The sequence below is a fragment of the Oncorhynchus clarkii genome, chromosome 13, assembly GCF_045791955.1.
Source record: "Oncorhynchus clarkii lewisi isolate Uvic-CL-2024 chromosome 13, UVic_Ocla_1.0, whole genome shotgun sequence".
NCBI lineage: Eukaryota > Metazoa > Chordata > Actinopteri > Salmoniformes > Salmonidae > Oncorhynchus > Oncorhynchus clarkii.
This window is the reverse complement of record NC_092159.1, coordinates 8538996-8557045: the sequence shown is the minus strand read 5'-3', so window position 1 is coordinate 8557045 and position 18050 is coordinate 8538996. Positions and strand designations below refer to the sequence as shown.

General features: G+C 43.1%; 3 protein-coding genes across 3 annotated transcripts in view; 1 reads left to right on the top strand and 2 right to left on the bottom strand.

Annotated features, from left to right (window-relative positions):
• Window positions 1–2135, top strand: part of LOC139424336 (guanine nucleotide-binding protein G(o) subunit alpha-like) — a 33327-nt gene extending 31192 nt beyond the window's left edge. The window contains exon 9 of the mRNA XM_071176069.1: window positions 144–2135. Coding sequence (XP_071032170.1) covers window positions 144–334 — 191 coding nt within the window. The 3' untranslated portion in view covers window positions 335–2135. The remainder of the gene's footprint in view (window positions 1–143) is intronic.
• Window positions 2136–3179: 1044 nt separating this feature from the next.
• LOC139423737 (neuropeptide B-like) lies at window positions 3180–4481 on the bottom strand. The gene is made up of 2 exons (XM_071175352.1): window positions 4049–4481; window positions 3180–3378 (listed from the first exon to the last, which is right to left on the bottom strand). Exons 1-2 carry the CDS (start codon window positions 4316–4318, stop codon window positions 3250–3252), a joined length of 399 nt encoding a protein of 132 aa, XP_071031453.1. The 5' UTR covers window positions 4319–4481; the 3' UTR covers window positions 3180–3249.
• A 1784-nt stretch (window positions 4482–6265) lies between these two features.
• On the bottom strand, window positions 6266–17201 carry LOC139424335 (N-sulphoglucosamine sulphohydrolase-like). Its single transcript, XM_071176068.1, has 11 exons — window positions 16828–17201; window positions 16468–16628; window positions 15936–16041; window positions 15571–15656; window positions 14932–15165; window positions 14704–14785; window positions 13580–13783; window positions 11402–11558; window positions 10584–10790; window positions 7700–7801; window positions 6266–7438 (listed from the first exon to the last, which is right to left on the bottom strand). Exons 1-11 carry the CDS (start codon window positions 16916–16918, stop codon window positions 7330–7332), a joined length of 1539 nt encoding a protein of 512 aa, XP_071032169.1. The 5' UTR covers window positions 16919–17201; the 3' UTR covers window positions 6266–7329.
• Between the last annotated feature and the right edge of the window lie 849 nt (window positions 17202–18050).

The following is an 18050-nucleotide window of genomic DNA, read 5'->3' as shown; positions in this document are numbered from 1 at the left end:
TACAGGCTTGAGATCAGATGAAGTCATCATGATAATACAACATCTTATCAAGATATGAAACTAACTCTGAAAACGGTATTGCCTTAAACCCTCTTTCTTTCCATCTCCCCCTCTTCCCTCTCTCTCGCTCTCTCACCCCTCAGGTGCAGACTGTGACGTTGACGCTGCGGCCCGATACATTGCCGGAATGTTTGTGTCTCTCAACGCCACGCCCAGCAAACTCATCTACCACCACTTCACCACGGCAACGGACACCTCCAACGTACAGATTGTCTTCCAGGTCGTCATGGACACCATCATCAAAGAGAACCTAGAGGCCGTCTCTCTGCTATGATTGGTTCTAAGAGTTCCTATGAGTTCTAACAGTTCCGATGGTGCTGGTTGGCTTCTGGACTCTGGGGTGAAGTTTCCCTCGGTACAGAGCTAGACGCAGCTTCCCCTCAACAAATCATAACCTTAAAGGGTCAATCAGCTGTTGCTACGTCCATTTTTGGACTTAGCAACTGGCCCATTGATTCTTGAATGTAACTTATAAATAAATGCCTCATGAGCTTAATTCAAAATATAAGCTTGTTTTACTCTGTTTGTAAACAACGTAAATGTGAACAAATAGCCTCAACATGGTTAAAACTAGAATGTTGATATCATGGATTGACAGTCTTTGCATCCATAGCTCTAGCTATGCATTTGAGAGAGGTTACAATTCTCCAGCCCCGTCCCTCAGCTGTTTACCAAAACGGGCGGGGAGACGGTTTGTTATCGTTTCAACTGCTGATTTCCCCTTTAACCGTTAGTGGGGATAATGGAAAACTGACCCAAGATCAACTGCTGATTTCCCCTTTAACCGTTAGTGGGGATAATGGAAAACTGACCCAAGATCAGTGACTAGGGGCTCCGGCACCCTACTCCGTTTTCTGGTTCTGGAAGAAAAGCGTGTTGAAGTCGACTTCATAATGAAAGACCCCTCGGTTCAGTTCCTCAGGAACTGTTTACATGACTTCACGGAACGAGGAGGAGGTCCATTGGAGAACATTTCACTTCCTGGAACGAGGACGAGGTCCATTGGAGAGCATTTCTCTTCCTGGAATGAGGAGGAGGTCCATTGGAGAACATTTCTCTTCCTGGAACGAGGACGAGGTCCATTGGAGAACATTTCTCTTCCTGGAACGAGGACGAGGTCCATTGGAGAACATTTCACTTCCTGGAACGAGGACGAGGTCCATTGGAGAACATTTCTCTTCCTGGAACGAGGACGAGGTCCAATGGAGAACATTTCACTTCCTGGAACGAGGACGAGGTCCATTGGAGAACATTTCACTTCCTGGAACGAGGAGGAGGTCCATTGGGGAAACATTTCTCTTCCTGGAACGAGGACGAGGTCCTTTGGGGAAACATTTCACTTCCCTCTCCTTGTTTTTGTGAACAATCATGGACTATGGTACATATTTATTTGTGTTATTGTTGTTGTTATGCAACCCTAATCAGAATAGGAATAATACAACATCAACATTTTAATTCTTAACATACTTGTTATATTTCTTATTCGTACCAGAGCTCATAGGAGGGACCCTGTAGACGGTAATGATAGGCTTCCTCTCAGCTTTGGTTGCTCGGTTACTGTCATCCAGCTAAATGCTCACTCAGCTTAGTGCATGTCTTAGTGTGTGTGTGGGGGCAGGCAGGCAGGAGGATTTACCGTTTGTCCATTAGATGCGCGGGCAGTGTGGTACTGATGTGGAGGTGTGGAGTTATGGGTCACTCATCCATACAGACTGTGTGTGTGAGGTAAGGGGTTCACTCATCCATACTGTGTGTGTGTGTTAAGGGGTTCACTCATGCATACAGACTACGTGCATTTTCCTTCCATCCATCAATGCCTATCACTCCTTAATGGGACAGAGATCACAGAAAACAACTGGCATTATTTAACTGCAGTAAATCTCATCACTCTTGTGTCCTGCTCTCCTTTCCCTCCCCCTCTCTCTCTCTCCCTCTCTCAAACACCTCTTCCTTTTTCTCTCGCTCCTCTTTTTTCTTAATTTACATGTTTTATTCTGTCATTCATTTGGGGATTTTTGTCTAAGTTGCTCAACAGACAAGTATCTGTTGGAAGACTATTGCTATCAAACTATTGTCTAAGCATTTGAGAAATAAAATCTTACCATTATGTATTTATGTGAATCATTCCTAATTGTGCCCGTTTATGGGGGTCTTGGGGGGTAAAAAAAGTATATTTTTATGTACGCCTTGTAGTATTTAAATTCTGTTTAATATGTTTCTGTCATCTAATAACATTTTAATCTTGAGTTTTTGGGTTGAGATTTGGACACAGAATTGGATTATAATTCAGTCGATCTTGTGAAATAACTTGGTGTCTTCAGATTAATTGATTAACACACTGCGGAGTGCCTTGATAAAGCCCTTAGCCGTGGTATATTGGCCATATACCACAAACCCCTGAGGTGCCTTATTGCTGTTATAAACTTTGTTACCAACGTAATTAGAACAGTACTTTTTTGTCATACTCATGGTATATGGTCTGATATACCATGGCTTTCAGCCAATCAGCATTCAGGGCTCTAACTACCCAGTTTAGAATAGGCTATGTAGTGCAACTGACTGCAGAAAAATGTGTTTCAGTGAAAACCATTGTCTGGATGAAAATACTTAAATATAAGTGATTTGTGTTGCTGAGGCTTCGAAATAGGCTAGGTCCTACTGCACAAAAGAACATCTTCATTTGTTTCCACAATGAATATGTAGCCTAGGCTACTATCAGTCAAGCATAAATACAAAATGTACACCAATCAAATTAGCAATATTTGTTCATTTTAATAAAATAAATAAAAGTACTTGGACAGGTTCTGCTCAGCAGGCAACGATTTATGAACGTGTAATAATAGCCTACATTAGGCAACGCAGGTAACCTACAAGGGAGGGTCTGGGTGGGGGTCGGCATAGGAATATAGGGGGGTGACAAAAGATAGCTTTGTAGCCTAGTAACAACTTCCTCTCACACACATTGCACTTTGGGTTTTTCGTTTGGTCTTTTTTTGTTTTGTTTTACACCGCTAGTATTAAACAAACATTATTCACATCCGTTTTTTTTATTTATATATATATAAATGATGAGAAAACATTCAATGTCATCATCGATCACCGGTCCTTTTTCTCTCACGCTGCCTGCGTTCTCGCCCGTCTACCTCGGTCAACTGTTGTTGTTGGCGCCGGCGGGAGATTTGTTGGGTCTCACGCGGCCAGGCAGTCCAGCGAGTCGAGGGAGAGGAACACGTCAGCCTTGCACTGGAACGTACTCGTCCCGTCCCGCAGCAGCTCGCAGCTCTTCAGGTTGGGAGAGATGTCTGTCACACAGATAGCCTGAGAGAGAAACGGCGAGTTAAATGATGTTCAGTCATTAATTGTGGCACATTAAAGTAGACCTGTTTGGGGGAAATGTGATGAAATGTAGAAAAATAGAAATGGATACAAATGTTCAAGAAATTAAAATGATTTGTACTTATTGTCACATTGAAATATAGACCGACTACTGAGACATTTTGTCTTTTCAAAGGTTGGTTTTAGTTCCGTTTTTGTCACATTCAGGTTACTATTTATAGGCTATTATTCAAGTAGGTCTAGCCTATAGTCTACAATGTATTTTACCGGGTATAAAGACTGCTAAAACGTTTTAATTTCTTTGACAGTAGGCAAATTGCGCGTCTCTTTGGTGCTGAAGGACAGCGCCTTTTACGCAGTGGTCTGATATCTGGCGCGCTACTTCCTAGTCGATTCCAATTTATATAATCTCACGTTTAAAAGATGTTTCAACTTTTAAATGTGACTACGGCACTTTGCCCCCCAAAAAATACATTGTCAAATTTTGCCATTGTAATAATGGTAATCAATTCACTTCATTCATTTGGGTGCAGGTAGAATCTCAGCAGAAATGTACTGTATTTTACCACATATCGAACTAATAGGGCCTCTCTTTGGGTACCATCTACCTTAGACTTTAATTCAACGATTTTACCTCCCAAATCACACTTACCATGTTTTTGAGTACGGGGGTCTGTCGGTTACCGTCAGTCACCAAGTTGTTCTCGGTGCCGGTGTTCTCCCCGCTGTCCATCACCGTTTCTTCTGACTCAGACCTCCGGATGTACGGGGACCTCCGGATCCCGGACAGCAGACCCGAGGCTCGGCCGACCGAGTGGTAGCTCGGTCCGGTGGACTGCTTGTACCACGCCTCGATAGGGTGGCACGAGATAAGCATGGAGATACCGACGCACACCACGGCGAATCTAACAGACCTCTCCATCTCGTGACTCCTTTTTTACGCAGCTGGATGGAATGTCGGTTTGACGGTTGGTTCGGTTGGTTGGTTCGGTTCGGTTGTCGTCGGGATGTTTTTGGTTCTTCTGTTCTTGTCTTCTTCCCTGGTGAGCTGTAGCCTAGGTTACCAATATCAACGGACGTTCTTGTTGGCGGGTTCTTCCCTTGGTTGGGTGTTCTCGAATGTTGTGACCGTTTTATATAGGCGCGCGGCACGATCGTGACCTGTCAATTGGATCAGAAAGATTGAATGATTCATCTTTTACGCACGCAGATGAACAATCCAATCCGGATTTATGCGTTTTCTCTTTACCCCTGTGTTTGGGGAGGTTGACATAGTGACATCACACCGATCCTCATCTGTTTCTTGAAAACTAGAAAGTAAATTACGTTTATTGGCATATGACTTGAATTCCGTCATAAATGGTCCAGCTTCAGATGCTTTAACTTTACAGAAGTGAGAGAGAGAGAGAGAGAGAGAGAGAGAGAGAGCCCACTGAATGGATTAGGAAATGTGTTCAAGTGCTCGTAAATTATAGGCTATCCTAAAAAGCACACGTTTTCAGTTGTTAGTTTATCCTTCTGTAGAACCCCGTACCCCCACAACAGTGTAAATAAGATCCCCATTTTTAGATAACAGCCTATATAACCAATGAATGGTGTGGCTGCTGAACAAGTTGAGACTAAATGACTTGGTGTTACCTTAGAGTCTAAACTGTCATGGTCAAAACATAAATATTCAACGGTTGTACAGATGGGGAGAGGTCTGTCCGTAATAAATAATCATCTGCTTTTATGACATCTCACTCCAAAAAGCAAGTGTGGGCTCTAGTTTAGTCTTCTCTTGATTATTGCCCAGTCGAGTGGTCAAGCTGCAGCTGGCCCAGAACAGAGCGACACGTCTTGCTCTTCATTGTAATCAGAGGGCTCAATTTACACACAGCTCTGACACACACACTTAACCCACTAGACATGTCACCAGGGGTCTTTTGTTTTACAGTTCCCAAATCCAGAACAAATTCAAGAAAGCGTACAGTATTATATAGTCATTATTGAAGGGAACTCCCGTCTCTTATTGCTTAAATGAACAGCAAACCTGGTTTCAAAAGACAGATAAAGCAACACCACAAGGCACAACACCTCAAGGCACAACACCACAAGGCACAACGCCTCTCCCCTATTTGATAGTTTGGGTGTACAGTATGTATTGATATGTAGGCTACATGTGCCATTTTAAAAAAAAATTGATGTTCTGTCCTTGAGATGTTCTTGTCTATTACTGTTCTGTATTATGTCATGGTTTGTGTGGACCCCAGGAAGAGTAGCTGATGCTATCGCAACCGCTAATGGGGATCCTAATTAAATACCAAATACCACCTTGTCGTCCATACATGACCAAATGGGAATATAATAATTACAGGCTCCATTAACTTTTTTTTTTTTTAACTAGGTTAACTTAAAAGTGCTGACCAAAGGCCATCTCCAATATCGGAGAACAGATCATCAATAATCTGACTAAATAACGCGAATGGAATTGAGTAGTCTGATTTAAAAACGAATCGGTGAATCAAATCGTCGGTGGTTCTTGTGATTCAGCCTGATCTGATGGTAGCCGACTTGTGTGATCCACATGCAACAGGCTGATGATATAATATAGCCTAGAAACAATCCTAGATTTTCGTCTTGGGCTATAAAATATGTTTTCAGTGCACTGTTAGGCCTACGTAGCCTGTCACACATGCGTTTTCATCATCAGAAATAATTAACACAAGCTTGGAATGAAAAGGTCTGTAAATAAAACAGAACATTTGTTTCCTTCTTACATTTCCGTTCATCCCATCCCCAAATATAAGTTTGATACCAAAGTTCATAAAACGATATCAGCTTTTAAGAACTTAAATACAGATGACATTATGAAATAAACAACAAATAGGAGAAGCAAAAAAATACTTTATTTGACAAAATACATCAAATCCCAACGACATCTAGATGTTAAACTGACATCATACAGAACATAAATCAAATCCCAACGACATCTAGATGTTAAACTGACATCATACAGAACATAAATCAAATCCCAACGACATCTAGATGTTAAACTGACATCATACAGAACATAAATCAAATCCCAACGACATCTAGATGTTAAACTGACATCATACAGAACATAAATCAAATCCCAACGACATCTTGATGTTAAACTGACATACAGAACATAAATCAAATCCCAACGACATCTAGATGTTAAACTGACATCATACAGAACATAAATCAAATCCCAACGACATCTAGATGTTAAACTGACATCATACAGAACATAAATCAAATCCCAACGACATCTAGATGTTAAACTGACATCATACAGAACATAAATCAAATCCCAACGACATCAAGATGTTAAACTGACATACAGAACATAAATCAAATCCCAACGACATCTAGATGTTAAACTGACATCATACAGAACATAAATCAAATCCCAACGACATCTAGATGTTAAACTGACATCGTACAAAACATACATTGTGTGAAGTCCAGAACATTTGCACTGAAGCTATACCACATTTGTTTTGTTTTTCAGCCATCGATGGTCTTAATCACAACCCATAGTTCTTCCTGTTCAGGTCACGAGGTGGTTTCTGGTCAAAACTCCTGGCCCTATAGTCATAACTCATGGGTTATAACTCACATTAAAATAAAGACAGTTGTGGCTGGCACAAAATCCCCAAGTACTCCTTTAATGGCCACATGTACCCTTAACCTCTACCTGGTACAGCCAGAAAAGGATGGGTCATCGTCGGAGCCGGATTCCTGTCCTTCTTTATAGGGAGATGTTCCTGGCCACTGTGATTCGTCTTCTGCATTGATTGCTCTGTGGAGGTTCCGGCCGGCTAACTATGAAGCACACTGTGACTACTGCTGATGTTAAAAGGGCTTTATAAAATAAATATGATTGGATCCACAATCAATCACAGTCCAGTTGTGGTCTAGTTGCGGTCAGAGTCCGTTGTAGAGCGGTCGACAGTGTGGTTCCAGTTTGTCCTCCAGCACAGCGTCTGGTCCACAGACCCACGGATCCCCAGTGGCCCACTGCCACTTCAGCAGCCTGGCAACATTACATTAGGAAATAATTAACATAACACATAACATAAGATATAACATAAGAAATACCCCCAAGGGGGAAATGGTTTGGCTTTCTCGAAATTCCCAAGTTTGTGTTTGAAGAATTCCATATTTCTTGCTGATTCCATCCTGGTTCTGGGAATCTTCCAAACCGGATTTCTGGGAATTTTGCAACCCTCCATAATATCCATATCGATGATACACTAATCTATCCATAATATCCCTATAGAACAGTAATACTAACCTGTCTCTGAGGCTCTCCAGGACCGGGGCGAGAGCCGGGTCCCCAGCCAGGTTCACAGCCTCCTCTGGGTCCGACCGCAAGTCAAAAAGCTCCCAGCGGTCCCTGTCGTAGTCATAGAAATAGAATGAATTTCCAGGGTTAGAGGTTCCAAGCCCATTCTATTAATTATATTTCTATGGTAATAGTAGTATCATAGATATAGAACCATTTATTTTATATTGTATAGTTTTATATTGTATATAGAATCCTATGCTTTAAATTGTATAGTTTTATATTGTATATAGAATCCTATGCTTTAAATTGTATAGTTTTATATTGTATAGTGTTTATATTGTATGGTTTCATTTCTATGTTAATGAAGATGGTACTACTGTTCTTATACCGCTACATAAGAGAATAATTAAGCAAATACTAAAGGCCCAAAGGTGTGTGGTCTATTGACATGTCCCTCAACCCCCCCCTATTGACATGTCCCTCAACCCCCCCTATTGACATGTCCCTCAACCCCCCTGAGGTGCTTTATTGCTATTATAAACTGGTTACCAACATAAATAGAAAAGTAAACAAGTATTTTTGCACAACAGTGGTATATTTAAGCAATAAGGCACGGGGGGGTGTGGTATATGGCCAATATACCATGGCCAAGGGCTGTTCTTAAGCACGACACAACGTGGAGTGCCCGGATACAGCCCGTAGCCATGGTATATTGGCTATACCACAAACCCCCGAGGTGCCTTATTGCTATTATAAACTGGTTACCAACTAAATTAGAGCAGTAAAAATACATGTCATCATACATGTGGTGTACGGTCTGATATACCCTGGCTGTCAGCCAATCAGCATTCAGGGCTGGAACCACACAGTTTATAATGTCTGATATACAGTGCATTCTGAAAAGTATTCAGATCCCTTGACTTTTTCCACATTTTGTTACGTTACAGCCTTATTCTAAAATGGATTAAATAAATAAAAATCCTCAATCTATACACAATACCCTGTAATGACATCACAATACCCTGTAATGACATCACAATACCCTGTAATGACATCACAATACCCTGTAATGACATCACAATACCCTGTAATGACATCACAATACCCTGTAATGACAAAGTGAAAACAGGTTTTTAGACATGTTTGCAAATTTATTACAAATAAAAAAACAGATACCTTATTTACATAATTATTCAGAACCTTTGCTATGAGACTCAAAATTGAGCTCCGGTCCTTTCTGTTTCCATTGATCATCCTTGAGATGTTTCTACAACTTGGATTTACCACAGGCGGACTCCAATCAATTGATTGGACATGATTTGGAAAGGCACACACCTGTCTATATAAGGTCCAACAGTTGACAGTGCATGTCATAGCAAAAACCAAGCCATGAGGTTGAAGGATTTGCCCGTAGAGTTTCAAGACAGGATTGTGTCGGGGCACAGGTCTGGGGAAGGGTACCAAAACATTTATGCAGCATTGAAGGTCCCCAAGAACAGTGGCATCCATCATTCTTAAATGGAAGAAGTTTAGAACCACCAAGACTCTTGCTAGAGCTGACCGCCCGGCCAAACTGAGCAATCGGGGAAAAGGGACTAAGTCAGGGGGGTGACCAAGAACCCAATGGTCACTCTGACAGAGCTCCACAGTTCCTCTGTGGAGGGAGAAACTTCCAGAAGGGCAACCGTCTCTGCAGCTCCACCAATCAGGCCTTTATGAGTAACGGGTCTGAATACTTATGGAAATGTATTATTTCACTTATTTTATTCACAAACATTTCTAAAAACCTGTTTTTGCTTTATCATCACGGTGTGTAGATTGATGAGAAAAAACAACCATTTCATACATTTTAGAACGAGGCTGTAACGTAACAAAATGTGGAAAAAGTCAAGGGGTCTGAATACTTTCCGAATGCACTGTACATACGGCTGAAAAGTTGTTTCAGCCAATCAGCATCCAGGACCCAAAGTTCCCGGTTTATAGTCTAGTATAATAGTGTTGGATGTATCGGTCTAAGCTCCTGACTCCGAACCACAACCGCCACTGCAGCGACGGGGGTTCTCTGGGGTTTCTACACCCCTCACTATGTCTATCTGTCCTCTCTAAACTCAGATACAGAAAGGGATCTCCTTCAAAAAGTACCTGTAGTAGTATTGTTGCAGGGTCTTGAACCAGCCTGTGGGTCGCCTGGCCAGGGTGTTATTCAGATATATAGTAGTGTAAAATATAGTATAATAATGTATAATATAATAGTGTAAAATATAGTATACTAGTGTATAATATAATAGTGTAAAATATAGTATAATAGTGTAAAATATAGTTTAATAGTATATAATATAGTGTATAATAGTGTATAATATAATTGTGTATAGTATAATAGTGTATAATATAAGTGTAAAATATAGTATAATAGTGTATAATATAATAGTGTATAATATGTGTAAAATATAGTTTAATAGTATATAATATAAGTGTATACTAGTGTATAATATAATAGTGTAAAATATAGTATAATATTATATAATATAATAGTGTATAATATAGTATAATAGTGTATAATATAATAGTGTATAATATAGTATACTTGTGTATAATATAGTGTATAATATAGTATACTAGTGTATAATATAAGTGTAAAATATAGTATAATAGTGTATAATATAATAGTGTATAATATGTGTAAAATATCGTTTAATAGTATATAATATAAGTGTATACTAGTGTATAATATAATAGTGTAAAATATAGTATAATATTATATAATATAATAGTGTATAATAGTGTATAATATAATAGTGTATAATATAATAGTGTATAATAGTGTATAATATAATAGTATATAATATAATAGTGTATAATATAATAGTGTATAATAGTATTATACCAGTACCTGTAGTAGTATTGTTGCAGGGTCTTGAACCAGCCTGTGGGCTGTCCGGTCAGGGTGTTGTTCAGCAGGTCCTGGAAGGTGGGAGAGACGTAGAAGTCCTGGTCTATGGGGAAGGGCATGCGGTAGTGGAGGTTGTGGAGCAGGCGGTACGCCCCCTGGTGGATGGAGCGGATAGGGTAGTACATGGTCACCTCATGGAGGGACTGGCTGCCGTAGACATTGCGGAAGAACAAAGAAAACATTTTAAAAAAGCAATAATCCAAAGTACAGTGTAGTAATGAGTAATTACAATACTCGTTAGACTGAAATAATAATTAAACAGTAATAAGGACCCTGTAATGTAAAGTGTTACCTAATACACACAAAGAAAGAAAGTCACACTATGGGCCAGTTTCTCGGACACAGATTCTAACTAGTCCTGAACTAAAAATCATTCTCAACGGAGAATCTGCATGGAACATGATGTTAAGTCCAGGACTACAGTAGGTGTAATCAATGTCTGGGAAATCACCCTATTTATATATATATATATATATATATATATATATATATATATATAGTCTCAGTGGTTAACTGGTTATAACACCAACATATAACACACCGTGCCTTCCTTCCTTCCTTTGTACCTGGCGTAGACAGTGTGCCAGGCAGCGGGTGAGGGTTTTACCTGGCGTAGACAGTGTGCCAGGCAGTGGGGAGGGTTTTACCTGGCGTAGACAGTGTGCCAGGCAGCGGGTGAGGGTTTTACCTGGCATAGACGGTGTGCCAGGCAGCGGGTGAGGGTTTTACCTGGCATAGACGGTGGGTGAGGGTTTTACCTGGCGTAGACGGTGTGCCAGGCGGCAGGTGAGGGTTCGGAGACAAGGGCAGGGAGGAGGGAGCGGCCTGTGAGGCTGACAGGGGTGGTGGGGGTGCCCGGGAGGAAGTATGAGGGGTACGGGATGGAGAACCAGTCCAGTAAGGTGGGGGTGATGTCTGGAGGGAGGTAGAGGGGGAGAGATGGTTAGGTTCTATCACAATTTATCCAATTTCCTTGCCTCCTTAAAGCACATTGGAGAAGAACATCCAAGGTTTCCCCTCTGAACTTCTCCACCAATGGGCTTTGAGAAAGAGGAGAGAGAGGATGTGAGGAATTGTGGAAAGGCAAATTGAGATTTAAACATAGTGGTTAAATTACTTTTAAAATCCTTCCTTCCTCCTTTCCTTGAGGTGATCTCCCAAACATATACCGTAGAAGGGTAGTTATGTCTCCCCCTAATGGTAACAGTGGTATTACACATGCATCAAGAAATACATCCACACATCCATTAATTCATTCTCCCCAGCTATTATCAGTCAATCCACCAATACCTTCTTCCCTCCTCCCTTTTCCTCTCTCTCTCCCTCCAACCATCATTCTCTCTCCCTCCCTCCACCATCATTCTCTCTCTCCCTCCAACCATCATTCTCTCTCTCCCTCCAACCATCATTCTCTCTCTCTCCCTCCAACCATCATTCTCTCTCCCTCCCTCCAACCATCATTCTCTCTCTCCCTCCAACCATCATTCTCTCATCCCTCCCTCCACCATCATTCTCTCTCTCCCTCCAACCATCATTCTCTCTCTCCCTCCAACCATCATTCTCTCACTCCCACCAACCATCATTCTCTCTCTCTCTCTCCCTCCCTCCAACCATCATTCTCTCTCCCTCCCTCCAACCATCATTCTCTCAACCCTCCCTCCAACCATCATTCTCTCTCTCTCCAACCATCATTCTCTCTCCCTCCAACCATCATTCTCTCTCTCTCCCTCCAACCATCATTCTCTCTCTCTCCCTCCAACCATCATTCTCTCTCCCTCCAACCATCATTCTCTCTCTCTCCCTCCAACCATCATTCTCTCTCTCTCCCTCCAACCATCATTCTCTCTCCCTCCCTCCACCATCATTCTCTCTCTCTCCCTCCAACCATCATTCTCTCTCCCTCCCTCCACCATCATTCTCTCTCTCTCCCTCCAACCATCATTCTCTCTCCCTCCCTCCACCATCATTCTCTCTCTCCCTCCAACCATCATTCTCTCATCCCTCCCTCCAACCACCATTCTCTCATCCCTCCCTCCAACCATCATTCTCTCATCCCTCCCTCCAACCATCATTCTCTCTCCCTCCCTCCACCATCATTCTCTCCCTCCCTCCACCATCATTCTCTCTCTCCCTCCAACCATCATTCTCTCATCCCTCCCTCCAACCACCATTCTCTCATCCCTCCCTCCAACCATCATTCTCTCATCCCTCCCTCCAACCATCATTCTCTCATCCCTCCCTCCAACCATCATTCTCTCATCCCTCCCTCCAACCATCATTCTCTCTCCCTCCCTCCAACCATCATTCTCTCATCCCTCCCTCCAACCATCATTCTCTCTCCCTCCCTCCAACCATCATTCTCTCATCCCTCCCTCCAACCATCATTATCTCATCCCTCCCTCCAACCATCATTCTCTCATCCCTCCCTCCAACCATCATTCTCTCTCCCTCCCTCCAACCATCATTCTCTCTCCCTCCCTCCAACCATCATTCTCTCTCCCTCCCTCCAACCATCATTCTCTCATCCCTCCCTCCAGTAGGCTGACGTAGGCCTGGCTGGTCCCTCCTTCCCTCCCTCTCACCCAGTAGGCTGACGTAGGCCTGGCTGGTCCCTCCCTCCCTCCTGCTCCCCCTCCCTCCCTCCTGCTCCCCCTCCCTCCCTCTCACCCAGTAGGCTGACGTAGGCCTGGCTGGTCCCTCCTTCCCTCCCTCTCACCCAGTAGGCTGACGTAGGCCTGGCTGGTCCCTCCTTCCCTCCCTCTCACCCAGTAGGCTGACGTAGGCCTGGCTGGTCCCTCCCTCCCTCCTGCTCCCCCTCCCTCCCTCTCACCCAGTAGGCTGACGTAGGCCTGGCTGGTCCCTCCCTCCCTCCTGCTGGTCCCTCCCTCCCTCCTGCTCCCCCTCCCTCCCTCCTGCTCCCCCTCCCACCCTCTCACCCAGTAGGCTGACGTAGGCCTGGCTGGTCCCTCCCCATCTCTCCCTGTGTTCAGGTGATGACACCAACATGGGTTCTGCGGTGCCTGATCCGTACAGGTTGGTGCGTCCGTTGGGGAAAGGGATACCGTTATCAGAGCTGTAGATCACCAAGGTGTCATTCTCATAACCAGCCTCCCTCAACTCAGCCAGCACCAGACCAATACCTATGGAAGACAGGAGAGGACACGTTGTGAACAGAGTGCCCCATGGTGGCGGTGGGGTTATGGTATGGGCATAAGCTACGGACAACGAACACAATTGCATTTTATCGATGGCAATTTGAATGCACAGAGATACCGTGACGAGATCCTGAGGTCCATTGTGAGGCCCATTTTTTTTTAAGGTAATGTGGCCAACAGATGCATATCTGTATTCCCAGTCATGTGAAATCCATAGATTAGGGCCTAATGAATTTATATCAACCGACTGGTTTCCTTATATGAACTGTAACTCAGACAAAGTCTTTCAAATTGTTGCGTTTATATTTTTGTTCAGTATAGTTTGTGAAATGTAGAAAACAGAACTCTGAATGGGTCATGTGATGAGCGATTGTGTTGCCTCCCGCCATTAGTTCATTTTGGTAGTGAGTCAATTTATCTGATTATCAGCTGTTGTCAAACACGTGAGGTGGGAAAAGACGAGTGAATTCTACTAGAAATGAGTATGCAGTTTAAGTATGTAGTACGCTAGTGTGGGTATTCGGACACGGCCGTGGATGGATTCATGGTGTAGAATCAGACTAATACCTACAGCGGAGAAGTTTACTTGTCATGTATTAGCTGTGTGATAAATAGAGTTCAAATACACGTCTGTGAGTGTTCTTGCATGTGGGTGTGTTCCTCTCTCTATTCATGTCGGTGTGTGTGTGTGTGTGTGTGTGTGTGTTCCTCTCTCTATTCATATCGGTGTTTGTGTGTGTGTGTGTGTGTGTGTTCTTGCATGTGTGTGTTCCTCTCTCTATTCGTGTGTGTGTGTGTGTGTGTTCCTCTCTCTATTCATATCGGTGTTTGTGTGTGTGTGTGTGTTCCTCTCTCTATTCATGTGTGTGTGTGTGTGTGTGTGTGTGTGTTCTTCCTCCTCTTACCCTGGTCCAGTCTGCTAACTGTAGTGTACTGGGCAGCCAAATCAGCTCTCACTACAGGGGTGTCTGGGACGAAGTGGGGCACCTGGGTAAGTGTTAAATTACATATGATAATATATTCAATGAAATAATTAATGACCGTACTCTCAAATAGCAGGTGTAAAGTGATATAGTGTCTTAGAATAGATGAGCATAGAACAGAGAACAACAGAACCAGCACCAAATCCTTACCTTGACTTGGTCTGGGGTGTAGTATTCTGGCTTCCAATCTGGAATCCTCCCCGTTCCACTCTGGCCGTTCCCAAACTTCTCACAGAATGCTCCGTACTGCGGCTGGGAATGGCCACAGCGGTGGGTGTCGTGGAACGCCACATACAAGAAGAACGGTCTCTCTTCCTCTTCCTTTCTCTGGGTCTGGAAGAACTTCCTGACCAGTAGTTTGATCCGGGTGATATTCCGACCCACCTAGTAGTAGGAGTAGTAGCAGTAGCAGTAGTAGTAGCAGAAGCAGTAGTAGCAGTATAGGAGGAGTAGTAGTAGTAGTAGTAGTAGTAGTAGTAGTAGTAGCAACGGTAGTATAGGAGGAGGAGTAGTAGTAGTAGCAGTAGTAGTAGTAGCAGCAGTAGCAGAAGCAGTAGTAGCAGTATAGGAGGAGTAGTAACAGCAGTAGTAGTAGCAGTAGTAGTAGCAGTAGCAGTAGTAGTAGTAGTAGTAGTAGTAGTAGTAGCAGTACAATTTATTGGTTGAGCTGATTAACTGTTTATTAATTATACACCAATTTACAATCATAGATTGTCATAAAATAAGATTCTAAAATAGCATAATAACGCTAAACAAACAATATATAAAATAATGGTTTAATGATTGTACCTGAAGTACAGAGTTGTTTTCCTCTGTGTAGGCGAAGTCAAAGGGATAGACAGGACCAGGGCCTACGTGTTTCTTCCCAATGATCCCTGTATGGAGGAGGAACAGGGAAACTGGCACTCTGGTACACTCCATCAAAACACACATGTCCCCGCGCACGTGTCATGAATGTGTGTGCGTACGTGTGATGATGAGTGTGTGTTATCTACCTGTGTGTGTGTGTGTGTGTGTAAGGTCTTGACAATGCTACGTGTGATGATGTGTGTGTTATCTACCTGTGTGTGTGTGTGTGTGTGTGTGTAAGGTCTTGACAATGCTACGGGTGGGTGTGTGATGATGAGTGTGTAGGGTGAATGTGTGTTAACTACCTGTGCGTATGTTAGCTTGGCCCAGCAGTAAAGGTAGGCTTTGTACTCCGTCAAACGAGTTGAAGTGATGGACTCCCTGGTGCAGGCCGTACATACCATTCTGATGCTGAGGACAGAGGAACACGGGAAAACAAAATGGATGAATATTAGACCTGCCCTGGAAGGCAACCTATTCCCTATGTGGCTCTGGTCAAAAGTAGTGCACTGTATAGGGTATAGTGTTCCATCTGGGATGTCCCCACTTTATGTTGCTGTATGCAGGCTTCTACACCTGCATTTCTTGCTGTTTGGGGTTTTAGGCTGGGTTTCTGTACAGCACTTTGAGATATCAGCTGGTGTACGAAGGGCTATATAAATAAATTTGATTTGATTTGATTTATGCATCATGAAGGAAAATTAGGAGTGTGTTCCAAACGGCACCCTGTTATTTAGTACACTACTTTTGACCAGGAACCATAGGGAGGAGGTGAACACACACACTTTTTCCTCTCTCTCGCTCTTGCTTTCTCTCTATACACACACACACACACACCTGTGGCAGGCCTGTCAGTATGGTGGATCGGCTGGGAGAACAGCTACTGACGGAGGTGAAGGCATTCTGGAACACCAGGCTGCGTCGACCCAGAGCGGCTAGGTGAGGCGTACGGACCACGGTGTTGTTATAGACTGACGTCTCGAAGCCTGCGTCGTCCGCTGAGAGAGCGAGGGGGGAAGGGAGTGGAGAGAGTGAAGGGGGGAGAGATGAAGTGTGTTGACCGAGTAGCTAAGTTGAAGAACTGATGTCAAAAACTCACAAATACATCTGATCGAATTCATTGATAAGTGACACGCAGTGTCGATCTTTGATTAATTCAACTGCAGTTAATATAACCCAGAGCAAAAAGTGACTTACCGATAATAAGAAGAACGTTCCTCTTCTTGCACTCTACAACACAGCATATTACCGCCAGCAACAAAACTATCACATCATGACCAACAGCCATATCCGTCTCATAAAGTTCCAAATCATAAACACAATCTTTTCAGTTGCAGTATATTGCAGAGTCCACTTTAAGAAAATATAGCATCAGCTCTATAAAGCTTATCTTAAACACTCCAGTCAAAGTGTTTGTTTGACATTATTGACATATTCTACATTGAAGTAAGCCTATCCTCTATTTACTGATTACTTTCGCAATAATCAATGTTTTGTTTTCTCTTGTTCAAAGAAAATGCAGTGTGAAAATCAATTTGATCTACTCCCGGAAACAGCGCGAACACAGCGCTTCAAACCCCGCCCACTTTGGTCACATGATCGTGGTCACATGAGGCGGAGTGTTTAAGTTTTGCCTGGAGAAGAGTGGACGCAACGGAAGTCTCTCTTTTTTACTTTCTTGCTCAGCGCAAGTGACATTTAGGGAAGCTGGTTTCTTGATCAGCACAAGTTACATTTAAGGGAAGTGGTCACTGCAGTGATTATGTTGCTGACCTCGCTTAGTTGCTGCGGTCAGTAAACGAAAAAATAGATGTATTGTGATTGAAGAACACAGGCGTTTCATAAAGAATAGATCGCCTGGAAATAGGTTTGTCTATTTAAGTAATTCATTCTATGTCCATTCCACTGGATCATTTTATTTCCAATCAGTATTTGCCTGCCCAGTATGTGTGTCCGTGTGTGTATCCGTCCGTCCGTGTGTGTATCCGTCCGTCCGTGTGTGTATCCGTCCGTTCGTGTGTGTATCCGTCCGTCCGTGTGTGTCTGTCTCTGTCTGTACAATGTATATTGTAATAAACCCAGGGTCATTACAATGTGTGTGTGTGTGTGTGTGTGTGTGTGTGTGTGTGTGTGTGTGTTTGTAAGGTCTTGGCAATGCTGTGTGTGTGTGTGTGTGTGTGTGTGTGTGTGTGTGTGTGTGGGTACGTGTAATGATGAGTGTGACGGGTGAATGTGTGTTAACTACCTGTACGTATGTTAGCTTGACCCAGCAGTAAAGGTAGGCTTTGTACTCTGTCAAACGAGTTGAAGTGATGGACTTCCTGGTGCAGGCCGTACATACCATTGTGTGCGTGCGTGCGTGCGTGCGTGCGCGCCTGAGGCCTGAGCAGCTATGAAAATGACTGTGGACCCAATGACAA

Coding starts and splice junctions, on each gene's coding strand:
- LOC139423737 (XM_071175352.1), bottom strand. CDS start 4,318: ATGGAGAGGTCTGTTAGATTCGCCGTGGTGTGCGTCGGTATCTCCATG. Junction 3,379..4,048: donor CCCCCGTACTCAAAAACATG/GTAAGTGTGATT, acceptor TTTCTCTCTCAG/GCTATCTGTGTGACAGACAT.
- LOC139424335 (XM_071176068.1), bottom strand. CDS start 16,918: ATGGCTGTTGGTCATGATGTGATAGTTTTGTTGCTGGCGGTAATATGC. Junction 14,786..14,931: donor ACACCCCAGACCAAGTCAAG/GTAAGGATTTGG, acceptor ACACTTACCCAG/GTGCCCCACTTCGTCCCAGA. Junction 10,791..11,401: donor TGGCACACCGTCTACGCCAG/GTAAAACCCTCA, acceptor TGTCTACGGCAG/CCAGTCCCTCCATGAGGTGA.